At 33.0% G+C, this 13,978-nt stretch overlaps 1 protein-coding gene across 1 annotated transcript; it reads left to right on the forward strand.

Moving 5' to 3' along the window:
- The first annotated feature begins 6,180 nt into the window (after positions 1 to 6,180).
- LOC123673072 (peroxisomal biogenesis factor 6) lies at positions 6,181 to 12,898 on the forward strand. The gene is made up of 9 exons (XM_045607493.1): positions 6,181 to 7,223; positions 7,593 to 7,813; positions 7,911 to 8,298; positions 8,352 to 8,519; positions 9,553 to 9,699; positions 9,831 to 10,004; positions 10,638 to 10,767; positions 10,821 to 10,951; positions 12,682 to 12,898. The coding sequence occupies exons 1-9, from the start codon at positions 6,302 to 6,304 to the stop codon at positions 12,831 to 12,833; spliced, it is 2,433 nt and encodes an 810-aa protein (XP_045463449.1). The 5' UTR covers positions 6,181 to 6,301; the 3' UTR covers positions 12,834 to 12,898.
- Positions 12,899 to 13,978: the final 1,080 nt, after the last annotated feature.

The raw sequence follows: 13,978 nt of genomic DNA on the forward strand, positions 1-13,978 counted from the left end.
TGCTCCGCTGTTGACATTCTTGGTGAATGGTATATTTCAAACGGGCCAGTGTCCACAAGTATTCAAGAAGTCGATTGTTACTCCTATATTTAAAAGTGGTAATCAGGAAATGATCGAAAATTACAGGCCGATTTCACTCGTGACAAATATGTCAAAAATTTTTGAGAAGGCGCTTAAAACCAGGCTTGTATCATACGTGGAGAAGCACGACTTGATTTCGAGAAATCAGTTTGGGTTCAGAAGCGGGATGTCAACGAATGATGCGATAGCTGCCCTCACGGGTGAAATATACGGCCATGTAGACCAGAGCAGACCGGCAATGTGTGTGTTCCTGGATCTGGCAAGGGCCTTCGACACTGTGGACCATAAACAATTGCTGGAGACCTTGCATGATTATGGAATACGTGGAAATGCCCATCAACTCTTCGAAAGCTACTTGAAAGGCAGGACACAAGTTGTGAAAATCAATGGTTCTTACAGCTCAGAAGCTGAGGTGGTGTATGGTATTCCGCAAGGCACGGTGATCGGACCCTTGTTATTTCTCATTTATATGGATGGTGTGCTGAGAATGCATTTCAAAGGTTCAATGTTTGGTTTCGCCGACGATACGGCCATACTATTCAGTGCAGACAGCTGGGCTGATCTGAAACTCATTGTCGAACATGAGATTGGCAAAATAAAAGACTGGTTTGATCACAGATTGCTAACAATCAACTTCAACAAAACCCATTTCATACCATTTTCAAGCTACGAAAACCAGTTACCAGAGTACAACAGGCTGACAATTAATAACCATGGTGTCACTATGGAAATAACAAGAACAGATAACATAAAGTATCTGGGTGTCACCATAGACAGCCACTTAAGATGGGACGTTCACATTTGCCAGGTGTCGAAGACTTTGAGATATATGTTGTACAAATTCAGGTACCTGAGATCAATTCTGGATATAACACATCTCAAAATTGTGTATTACGCACTTGTACAATCCCGTCTACAATATGGTATACTGAGTTGGGGTGGTATACTGGATACACACCTGACGAAGATGGAAGTGCTACAGAGAAGAATCCTAAAGATTATGTATAACAGGAAATATGATTATTCGTCGGACCTTGTTTTCGGAGAAAGTCAAGTTCTTGACATTCGGCAATTATACGTGCATGATATAATAGTTAATGTTTATAGGAACAGGCATAGTCTGCGAAAAATCGATCACGAGTATGGAACTAGACATAAAGTAGCAGGTGATGTTCAGGTCAAAAAAACTAGAAAAGCTATTGGACAGCGCAATTACACGTACCTTGGAAATAGAATATTCAATTACTTACCTGAAGCGTACCGAACATATATAAGTACAATAAATAGTGAAGCCTTAATCAGAAAGATTTTCAGGAGATATCTACTCACTATAGGCAGAGAAGTAGTTCATGGATTGATTTCGAATAACTGATTTTCCATTTGCTCGATGCTGATATAAATCTGTTTAAAACTCTCACATGTTTTCAGTGTACGGAGATAATTCATGTAGTGCATATGAATTGGGAGTACCCCACACACAGCTGCGGTTTTAGTGGGGTTGTTTATATTTGTTTGCACGTTTGTAACGTCATATTAATTTTGTAAAAAATGTACATCTTTTATTGCAAATAAACTTATTATTATTATTATTATTATTATTATTATTCATTCAACGGTTGGTTTGAATTTGGACAAACTTGTAGCACAAGGTTGTGATGGATGCTCAACAATGGCCGCCGAAATTCTCAGGGTTCAAAATATCATAAGAGACAAGTACAAGAAAGCAAATTATTTCCGTTGTGCCTCCCATAGGTTAAATTTAGTAATAAATGACATCAGTAAAATAACTGAGATTCTTAATAGCATTGGCACCATTACTATATATAGTATTTATATATCATATAAATGAAATATAATGAATGAATGGATATGAGTATCAGAGCTAATATGGGTGGTAGCGAGCTCAATTCGTTATAATTATCGAAAATGAAATAGAAATCAAGAGAAGAATATTTAATCTTTAGCGTCAACGAAATTGGAATAACTCATTTATTTGATTATAAACACTACTTTGTTCAACAAATGGAATGTTAAACGTGAGTTTATGATGGTTTTTCTAATTTAGTAGCTCATTTCCAAGGTTCAAGAGGTATATCTTATGCTTGAGAAAACTTCAGTGTTCCGGTTTTCAGGGGTGAATTAGCTCATTTTGAAAATTTAAAATGGCTATATCTTTTTAACAGGGCCGAATCGGAAAAAATGGTAAATGAAAAAAGTGTTTCTTTTGACCTCAAGAACCTTCGGTTAAAATATATGTACAAGTCAAAGACTCACCCTGTATCTTATATATATAGTCTTTTTTCGAGAGAGTACCTTAAGAAGAAATCTTATTCCAAATATTCCTTTGTTTTGAGAAACTCGTTGGTCAGCTAAATATAAATCTTTGGGAGTTTTCACTGAAAACTTCAATACTATATTAAAACCTTTATTGCTATAAAATCTGGAGAAATTTCAATGAATTCTTCATCAACAAAAAGAGCTGCTCAGTTATGGGCTGCAATAAACTCTTTCACTTTTGTGAATGCTTAATGGTAGTAAGTATATATTCAAATATATTGGAACCAATAGCAAATACACTAAAAGGTGTTTCTATTAATTTTGTAGATTTTCACCGTCATATAAATTTAATTATAGAAATATGTGGAAAATCGCTCAGACGATGCATGCTTTACAGAAATTTTTTCCAAAGCATCATCTATTGCTCAGAGTCTCAATATAGAGATTGGAAAACCACGAATTTGCGGTAGACAAATGTACAGATCTAATTATGAAGCAGATTCAGCTGAAGATTACTTCAAAAAAATCTATATTCATCCCATATTTAGATCATTTGATTTCAGCCCTTGAAACGAGATTTTCGAAAGAACATGTAATACTTTTTTCTTTGTTCAATTTTTTGTCGAAGAATTCAAAATTACTAGATATTGAATATTTCGCTTCTAAGGTCTGCAATATGTATAACACATTGAAAATTTAGAAAGTGAATTGAACATTTGGAATGAGTATTTATCTAAATCACAAATGGATGATAACATAAAAATTGAAGATCTTATCGGACAATGTAAATTTTCTCTCGCTATCAAACAATGCCTTATTCTTCTCCTTACATTTCCATGTACTACTTCTACTATAGAGCGTAGTTTCAGCGCAGAATTAAATTTTAGTTGAGAATAAAATATGCGTACTCTGTTGTATAGCGATTAAGTATTTTGTCTTCAGAATTAATATTGTTTTTATGAGTTCTTTTTTGCAATTTATGATTTGTTAACTTTGTTTATATACTTATTTATTGTGTTTACATTCTGGATCAATTCTGTGTTATTTTGAATCATATTTTAGTATCATGTTTTAAACTTTATTGTTTGCGTCATTAAGTGTATATTTCAAGATTTAATATTATTCTTTTATTATTTTTATAAACATAGTTTTATCGAGCATATATGTATATATTTTTTATTTCGTTATTACTCGTTAATTTTTCTTTATTTATTAGTAATTATAATAATTATTTCATTCCGTTCACTTATGAATATAAATGCAGAAATAGAAAGAAACGGAATACTAATATCGCCTACGACAATCATGGACGCCTTATCGTTTTTCAACAATTTTCATTTTGCCCCCCCTGAGAAAAATTTCTGCGGGCGCCCATGCTGGTAGTGCTCTGTCTACAGGGCCCCCGCAACCGCGCGTTCAACGCGTGCACTGCACGCGGGCGCCACTCTTAAGGGGCGCCAAAATCTCTTATAGACCGCATGAAAATCCGAAAGACCAAAGGTTTTTGAAAAAGATTTTTTTTATTTTTTCAACAATTTTAAACGTGCAAAGACATCTTTTACACATCCAAACAAGTTCCCGAACGTCACAATCCCTATAAAATAACCTCGGCCACAGATTGCAATTATACGATTCTTTTCGAGTAAACAAATCATAAATACCTAATCATCCCTTTGACGGTACGGGATTTCTTTATGGACCACCTTGCACCGGACGGCGGGCACCATTTCTTCGATCATCACTAAAACGCATATGGTACACATAAACAATCATAAATACCGAAGCAATAGCTTTTAGCCAGGGGAATTACTGAAACTTTCGCCACCATCTGTAGGAAAAATACTACATGTTACAGAGAATTTCTGAAACTACCAAAATCTGCTTGCTATGCTATAACAGCAGAAACCTATTCAAAAAATAGTTATTTTGTTTCGAAACGTTTAGGGGTTGAGGTCAAGACGCAAAAAATTAAAATACTCAGATAATTGGAAAGATTTGTATTTTGTGTAATTATGGTTTGTTTTACTGTTTCTTGTTGTGATTAAATTAAATTTTATGAAATGGTAAGTACCTATCCACATACAGTATTAGCATTTCTATTAGTCTATAAAATTCGATTTTTTTTTCTGTTTAAAATGGTGCACATCCTAAATTATCCCATACCGATATACTATAATATTATTTTTATTTGCTTCAAATAGGGAAGTATTGTTTGTAATCGTGAAAAAATTGAATCGACTTTGATATTTTGAATTTGTTACCTGGGGCCACCATCATATTATACTTAATTTTTTTTTAATATGCACCCTGGATCTGTATTATTTATTTGATGTTCGTAGCCGTTTGACATTCTAAAAAAATTATGTTTCACCTTTGCCGAAAATTAATTATTATAACAGGAACAGGGTATGTGCTTCAGATCGGTCTTAACTTATTATTATTATTAACTCCGTTTAGGTTTAAAGGCTCGGATTTAAGGTTTAAATTCATAAAAATGAAAACATACGGGTTATTCTCAAAGGGATGGCGCAAAGTAAATCATGGGTGAATGTCCTTACCAATTTTGGATCAAGTTTTTCTTAAATTCTAGGAGCCATACAAGAGAAAACGACCTTCTGATGCAAAATTTCGAGAGCAAAAAAAAGCTAGACTTTAACAAAGGGAGAAGATGGCTGGGAGTATGGAATAATATTTAATAATTATTAATAATAATATTAATATTTTAATATAATATTATGAATAATTTAAAGAAGAATAAAGCTCAGGTTTTGAAAACTCTGCAGTTTCATTACAAAATTAAAATAAAATGCGGTTTTGATCGAATGCTTGAATAAAATAATGAAACATTTAAAAAATGTATTATGCAACAACTGACAGCATAAAGTTCTTAAGGCATTCAATGAAGGTTGCTGATAGTTTTTTTAACCCTTCTACAAATAAATTCCTAACAAAAACTGAAACATTTTTTGCCGATTATCCTGCGACGTTTTTCTCCACTTTCCCCCCTTAAGGGGCGCCAAAATATTTTCGGCACGCGGGCGTTGATGACCCTTGCGGGGGCCCTGCTCTGTCAGCAGTGCCACCAATGCCAGAAACTCAGTTCGTTGAAGCATCAAAAGCTTCATGGTATAGGTCGGTGAAAGCACCACAAATTTCATTATCTGAGCAAGACCAAGAATGTTCCTCCAGAGGGTTATTCTTTTGTCCCACTTCCATTGTTGAACCGGTGCCTTATATTGGTATTTTTCTAAGCTCACAGTGAGGTTCTGTCAACAATGACTGTTTCAATGAGTGCTTCGAAATCGAAGATACTTGGCATCACATCCGATGATTTTGCCAAGAGGTTTGAATCTAATTGATTCAATTCAGTCCAATCCAGTTTCCTGGTCGGAGCTCCTCATTACTGTTCCATAAATAATATCATATCGATGTTCTTGATTATTAGTAATTTCACTGATGTATTTTTCAAAATACAATGCTACATATCTATATCCTGGAGATGTCTAATACCAATCTGGATCTAATCTAATCCAAAGTCTTATGACAACTTACACGAAATTACACAAATGTATCAGTCAGTTGAGTCAGTAAAAAAACACCTCTTTCTAGATATAAATTCGAATATTCTAATAAATTTTTACATCCAAAAGTTAACCAGACTTGTTGGGCATGTTAGATTAGATTAGAAGGCTATGATTTATGTTGTCGATACCGATATCACTATTAGGTATCGATACCTAAATAATCTCAGTAGTTCAAATTTCAAACTATCCGAATCGAAATCAAACGATCGAAACGAAATAGGTTAGGATGACAGATATATATTTTATGGTTAGGATTCTTGAATTCGAAATTTCGAAGGATCCCAGATTCTTGACCGCTTGACCCTTTGAACAGGGTTCAAGAAATTCCTTCTGTTTTGTCAGTTCTGTTTCTTTTAAAAATGGAAAACAAAATTGATTTTTCAGAATTACTAAAAAAAAGAGAAGTGAAGTTACTATGCTATATATCCAAAATATTATTTCCAGGTCTACCTTCCTGTTTATATCCGTTGTATATGTTTATTCAGTTTTGCAAAATATGTCAACAAAAAAGGGAATATATTTTGCGAACTATAAATCCCAACTTGTTGAGTGAACTTATTGAGAAATCCAAAAATATTCTAATTGATGAGAATTATACAGTTATTATCAATAATAAATTTCTTAGAGGAAGAGACACCATTGTACTAAAAGTGAAGTACGCTGATGAATTCATTCTAGTAAATGTAAAACCTCTCGTATCAGACATTGTTGATGATGGAAATATCTTGGTTTCAACAACTTTGATGTTCAACATCTCAAATAGTTTTGGTTTAATTCATAGAGACTATTCTTTAAGTGCTAGTTTTATAGAGATACCTCCTGGAAAACTTGGTTTTGCTGATGAAATTCATTTAGCTCTAATAAGCAACCCATACGATTTACAAAATAATGTTGTGGATATATTGATAAAGAATTATTTGCAAACTCCTAAATTAATGCATGAAAATGATCTGATTGAAATAGCCTTAAAAAAATATGCTGTAGATGTACCCTGCAATATGACCAAAATTTTCAATACTCAGCAAAAAGTATATTTTAAATGCTTAAAAGTTCTTTGTAAGCATGAAAGTAAATTCAATATAGGTGGGAATTATGCTGTTTTTGAAGAGACAACAGTTCGACAAGTTGCTAATATACAAAGTTTTTTGCCATCATGTAAAGAATACAGGAATTCATTAACAAATAATCAATACAATAAAAATAATTTAAGATTTTGTCCAAGTGGATTAGAAAATTATGCAGCAGAAATAGAAGCAGCAGTCAGACCTTTTTTGATGAAAAGTAAGTGAAAATCTTGTGTTATCAAACTTTTTTTAATTAAATTTGATATTCCTATTGATGGCAGCTGAGAGTAGTAATATTATTTTTGGGTTTATACATATCTCCTCAATGTAATTATTTCTTAATTTAACTGATTGACAATTTTTGCATCAATGACGTACATACTTTATAACAAAAGTAATGTATGCCAATCTGAATGCGGTTTTAACCATCAATCCTTTTCAATGAGGCCCCCGCATTACGTTGATAAAAATCAAGTACACTATATCTCGCTTAATGTTGAAAATACATTGTTTTTGAAAACTTTTTTCAAAAAAGTTAAATTATGGATTTCTTATCGATGAGCTGATTTAAATATTTTTCTTTCAGAATTAAAAGTGAACCCAGCATTTCTTATTGTTGGAAAAAAAGGATCTGGAAAGGAAATAATTATATCTAGTATTGCTTCAAAATTTGGTATGCATTTCTATAAAGTGACAAATTTTGATATAACAGCACATGTATATGCTCAAAATGAAATGAAACTGAGGAATATATTTTTCAATGCTAACCTTTATGCGCCATGTATATTGTATATAACAAATTTTGAGGTAATCTTCAATAAGGTTTTTGGAATCCAAATGTGATATAATTTTTTCCATAAATCAATTCAAGTTTATCGAGATTCTTTAGGATAAATTTTTTCAGAATTTTGAGAAGAACAATGATGGCCAAACAGATGAAAGAATTATATCTAATTTCACCAATGGATTGAAGAATTTATTTGAAAGCAATAAATTTCCTGTGATATTATTCTGCTCAAGTAACAATGACAAAATATCTCCAAGACTTAAAAGGGAGTTCCTTGAAATATTTAGAATAAATCCACCATCACCAGAGGAGAGAACAGATATTCTGAAATGGCTGCTGCAATATCATGACCTCCATTACAAAAATAGCTTAGAAGAATTGGTGCAAAAAACCAATACTTTTATGTTTGAGGATTTGAATTTACTTATTCGTCTAGCAAAAAGTTATAATATATTTAGCAAAGAAAAAAATGACATCAGTAGAGAAAAGTTATTACTTGCCATAGGTTTTATCTTACTCCATGAATATTTGCATCTTGCCTAATTTCGATTTTTGTAGATTATATGCAGCTTCATTATAATGAGAATATTGGTGCACCAAAGGTTCCGACAGTTCAGTGGGATGATATTGGTGGGTTGAAAGACGTTAAAGACGAAATAATCAAAACTATAAATTTTCCTCTAAAACATCCAGAATTCTCTACTTCAACTGGCCTCAGAAGACTTGGTGAGATAAACATACATTTATACATATAGGCTATTGGTTTTAAGGGTTTTATTGGTAGGGGTCGGCGCTTGGTATAAGTTTGAAGACCTCCATGAACAAAAATTTAGTACTTAGTTACCTAGGTTGGAAATCAAAAATGATTTTGAGGGAAATATCACAAAGTTTATCTTCTTCAATTCAATGGAAAATAAGAATCTGCTTGAAAATAATTAAGATCATCCATTACATTGACTATGCCACTTTTGTCTCCAAATCTCATTCAACTTAATTATTAGCTTTATGATTATACTCCTTAGATTTGAAACACCCAAATAGTACATTCTCAAAGCATCTGCAGGAGTTGAGATTAATGCTCACAAAACCTGATTCAGTCTTTTTTTCTGCAAATTTTCTGTTATTATTGTTAACTTGTTTTTCATTTCTAACATATGTACAATTTCAACAAGCCTTATTCAAGTCTGTTATGTTTATTCTCTCCCCTGAAATATCTCTCACTTTATCCTCTCCAGTCTCTAATCTTTCAGAAACATAATTCACTCTCAGTTAAACTTTACGAGAGGTCACCATGACCTCATCACCTATTTCCTATTGAATTTCAGTCTTTATTTTGTTCTAATCACTTATATTTAGTATATACCCTCCATTTGTTATATATTTTTCTATGTTGATTCTTTATCCTTCCAGCTATAGAAAGCTTCATTTTCTTTTTGGTGTAATATGGAATGTTTGGCCTCCAACTGTTGTTTCTTATTATACTAATACTTCTTTTTGATTGAGGTTACCTCATTCTCCAATACCTACTTTCATCATTTTAGGCGAGGGCCTCATAAAGCCCAACACACAGCACAAAGCTGGAATGAGGTTATTTTCTGTTAGTGCATGCATATCTAATCCGATGAAGATAAAGTGGCACTCTTTTTGCAGCAATTCAATTCATAAAAATCCATGTCGATACTGAATAGCTTCACCATATGGAGTGTGCAAAGAAATATTTTTCCTTTCCAAATTCGCGTTTCAACTTATTTCATTGCAGGAATACTATTGTTTGGACCACCAGGAACTGGTAAAACTTTATTGGCTAAAGCTGTAGCGACAGAATGCAATTTATGCTTCCTATCTGTAAAAGGACCTGAATTGTTGAATATGTATATAGGACAATCTGAAGAAAATATAAGAGAAGGTAAAAAAGATACAGTACTGATATGATGTACTTATACTTCGAGTATTTTTGGCACAAGCTTAATAAAATTATCAAATCTTAGAGATTATTTTCTGAATTCTAGATATCATCTGCAAAATTCTCCATTTCAGTATTCCAACGAGCTAGAGCTGCATCTCCATGTATAATATTTTTCGATGAGCTTGACTCTCTTGCTCCCAACAGAGGAGTATCCGGTGATTCTGGAGGGGTTATGGACAGGGTTGTTTCCCAACTACTGGCTGAAATGGATGGTATCAATGAAAAGGCGACAGTGTTTATTATTGGTAAGTAGTCATTATGATACGCACATCTCTTCCAGCAAACATTTTAACCAAATGTCCGATAATTTTGATCTGTGACAACTTCAGGGATGGTTGAATTTATTTTTCCTTGATCGGATCCAAAATTTCACTATTTCATCTTTCATTCTTGTTTGAGCTCTCGTATTTATCTTTTCTTCGTCTAGCCACTTGCACTTGCACAGTATACAGCTAGGCTAAGAATTTAGAATTTGAATAAACGCGTAATGTTTCGACTTTTGACCATCACTATTATTCATAATCAATGATTGCAAACTCACGGTGATAGCGATTTGAAACTAATGCATTTATGGTTTAAGTGCAAAGCATCTTCACTGTGATGCCTTCATAGCAGTCGATCGTCAGATACATACAGGAATACCTAAAGATTTGGTTTTACTTTCACCTAATACAGACAATTTATTTATTTAACTCGCAGACAAGTGAGAAGTATCGATTTGGACTCATTCCTGAGCTACATCTAGTTTGTGTCGATCTTCTTCATTTCATGGCAATAAATTATTATTATTATTTTTATTATAATCATTCCGGTGATCCCTATACACCTAACTCATTTGATTTTATTTTCAAAACATCTTAAAAAATATTTGTATGTAGGTGCAACAAATAGACCAGATTTGATTGATCCAGCACTTTTGAGGCCTGGAAGGTTTGATAAACTACTTTATGTTGGTCCAGCTACGGATTCCATTTCAAGATTATCAGTCTTGAAAGCTTTGACTAGAAAGTAATTAATTTGTCACGTTTGTTTTCCTCAACTCTTAATTATGCGACTTTTAGATTCAATCTCAGTGAAGAAGTAAACTTAGAAGATATTGTAGAGTTATGCCCAAATAATATATCCGGTGCCGATTTTTATGGATTATGCGCAGAAAGTTGGATGCATGCTGTGAGAAGGACCATTCATCAAGGTAAAAACGGTTTATATATTATGTAAGATATAACGGTGGATAAATTGATTAAATTTGAAATCATTATTAAATTAGTTGAAGTTTAAAGGAAGTACATATTCCGATTACAGATAATTGTTTTCACACTGTTTTAATTCCAAATACGTCAATCTATTCATTTTATAGTTTTCCTTAATGGATTTCTTAGTTCCTAGGTATGTATTCAATTAGAGTTTTGTCTTGAAACTAATGAAGGGTGATTTTTTAGAGCTATAGAACTTTAAATTGCAATGAAACAACGATGGATTATTCGATTGACATGAATTTTATTTAACCGCAAGATAATCTTGTGGCATTACATTTTAAATATGATTTCTGGCATATGACTGCCACGGCTGGCTCGGATGTAGTCCAATTTTCGATGACTTTTTCCAATATTTGTGGCCGTATATCGGCAATAACACGGCGAATGTTGTCTTCCAGATGGTCAAGAGTTTGTGGCTTATCCGCATAGACCAATGACTTAACATAGCCCCACAGAAAGTAGTCTAGCGGTGTTAAATCACAAGATCTTGGAGGCCAATTCAGAGGTCCAAAACGTGAAATTAGGCGGTCACCAAACGTGTCTTTCAATAAATCGATTGTGGCACGAGCTGTGTGACATGTTGTGCCGTCTTGCTGAAACCACAGCTCCTGGACATCATAGTTGTTCAATTCAGGAATGAAAAGTTAGTAATCATGGCTCTATACCGATCACCATTAACTGTAACGTTCTGGCCATCATCGTTTTTGAAGAAGTACGGACCAATGATTCCACCAGCCCATAAAGCGCACCAATCAGTCAGTTTTTCTGGATGTAACGGTGTTTCGACATACACTTGAGGATTAGCTTCACTCCAAATGCGGCAGTTTTATTTGTTGACGTAGCCATTCAACCAGAAGTGCGTGATACGTATTCCGCACAGAACCATTATTTTCGAAATAAAATTGCACTATTTGCAAGAGTTGTTCAGGCGTGAGTCTATTCATGATGAATTGCCAAACCAAACTGAGAATGAATCACTTAGCAGCTGTTAAATCGGTCGCCATCTTGAACAGTAATGCCAACTTAAAGTTTTATACCTCGAAAAAAAACACCCGTTATTTTTTCCAAAATGCTCAGACATTTATTGAGAACAAACAAAATTGATAGAATTAATATTCATTGATTGAAAAAAAAAGTCAGGAGCTTTTGAAGGCAGGTTCGAAAAAAAAAACACCTGTTAGATGACAGATGAAAATCTCAGAAATATATATCGACCTGGTTAAGATACATCCTGAATAAGTTAATATTATTGCGAAGAACAAAGAAGGAAGTTAAATCCAAATTCTATTAGAAAAATGAAGATAGAATCATGCGGCAGCGTATAGAATACTAAACATATATGCATCGCTAAGAGAAGAGGTTACATCATTGCCTTTTGTTCGTCTTGCTGATTACGGTTGTATTCTAGAACACAATACAATACTGACATGAAAAATGATTTTCTGAAAACTGATTCGCATTCCCAAAAATTATAAAATTATTCTAAATGTTAAAAATGAATATTTATGCTAAGCTATTTGAGTAAAACAAAAAATTAGATAAATGCAAATAATTGCACAAAAGGCTTTATTGTTTTAATGTCTCAATTTATAACATTGTGATTGAAAGGTTTAATTATTTGAGTATTGTGTAATATATTCAATAATATCATAATAATTTTTTTCAGGTTCCCTGGACATAAAAAATATAACGGGAAAAGAAATTATAGTCAACATGGATGATTTCAAATATGCCTTGAGTACTGTAACGCCCTCAGTTACATCTGAAGATTTATTATATTTTGAAAAATTGAAGAATGAAATAAGTTCGAATATATGAAATTACATAAAAAATAGTTTATTTTATATTTTATTTTAGGCACCAGGTAAAAAAGTAATTTGAAGTTGATATTTTTATAAGTAACTTGAGGTCGTCTGGGACGCCAATGTTTCGACTTAGTGGCTTTTGTGCTAATTTGGGAAAAAACATAACAAACAAAAACGTCAGAATTTCCCGACTTCAAAATCGATTACAGTGCCATTTGTGACGAATCATGAAAAATTGTTGAAATAAAACTTTTTTACTTTTTTCCGTAGAAAACGGGTCTGCAATAAAAAAAAGGGTTCCCCTTGGAAATTCCAAAGTTTAACCCTCACCCTTCCAAAAGTGAAGGAAATGGAATTGTTTTAGCATAAAACCTCCTCAAAAGCATCAACTTTTCATTCGCAACATTTTTCCATAAGATGTATCCTTTTGGCGATTGTGATAAATTCACCAGGAATAGAGAATAATGAACTATTATTACATACCTTAATCAACAATATATTGTGGAAAAACCCTTCTAACCTGAAGTATTTATCTCAAATTTTTTTTAAACATCATTTAGTATACACATAATCAAGATGCATAGAATACCTGGTATGTGCAATGATTCGATTTTGTTTCAGACTTTTCGAGACATCCAGTTCATATCAAATGAATGGAATATAATGACAGACCATAGAATATAAAATATTATTTCTATACTCAAAGTTCACGACAAGAGCGTAGAAATAGGGGGATACTGGGGATAATTAGACGGTGTTCCTAAATTGGAGATACAAACGAAAATGACAGATTTCCGGATCATTTCAAGAAAAAAAGTCCTTTAACATGAGTCCCCAAACATTTTGTTTTGAGATACATGTGTTAAAGTTTAAGTTTTTTTCTCGTACAACCTTCCCCTCACAAGATATTTAATTTGAATTGGCCATAGATATTCCAGTTTAAAGTTTTCACCATTTGATATGCTAATTTTGAATGCAAATCAACAGAGTGATATTTTTTCTGGAAGGATGCCCGCTTCCTTCCTCCAAAATTATATTTTGGTGAATGGCTGTTAGTTTAGAAAAATGTAGAAAAAACTCTGGTCCAGTACTACACTTTTTGGTTTGTTATAGTTTTGTCGTATCTGCTATCGATTTCGAGAAAAAATCTCTAGTAAT

Source organism: Harmonia axyridis, chromosome 2 (genome assembly GCF_914767665.1).
Source record: "Harmonia axyridis chromosome 2, icHarAxyr1.1, whole genome shotgun sequence".
NCBI lineage: Eukaryota > Metazoa > Arthropoda > Insecta > Coleoptera > Coccinellidae > Harmonia > Harmonia axyridis.

Excerpts from the sequence above, each read along its gene's own strand:
- LOC123673072 (XM_045607493.1), top strand. The coding sequence starts at position 6,302 with ATGGAAAACAAAATTGATTTTTCAGAATTACTAAAAAAAAGAGAAGTG. Across the intron at positions 7,224-7,592 it reads CAGACCTTTTTTGATGAAAA|AATTAAAAGTGAACCCAGCA; the intron begins GTAAGTGAAAAT and ends TTTTTCTTTCAG. Across the intron at positions 10,768-10,820 it reads TTGAAAGCTTTGACTAGAAA|ATTCAATCTCAGTGAAGAAG; the intron begins GTAATTAATTTG and ends TGCGACTTTTAG.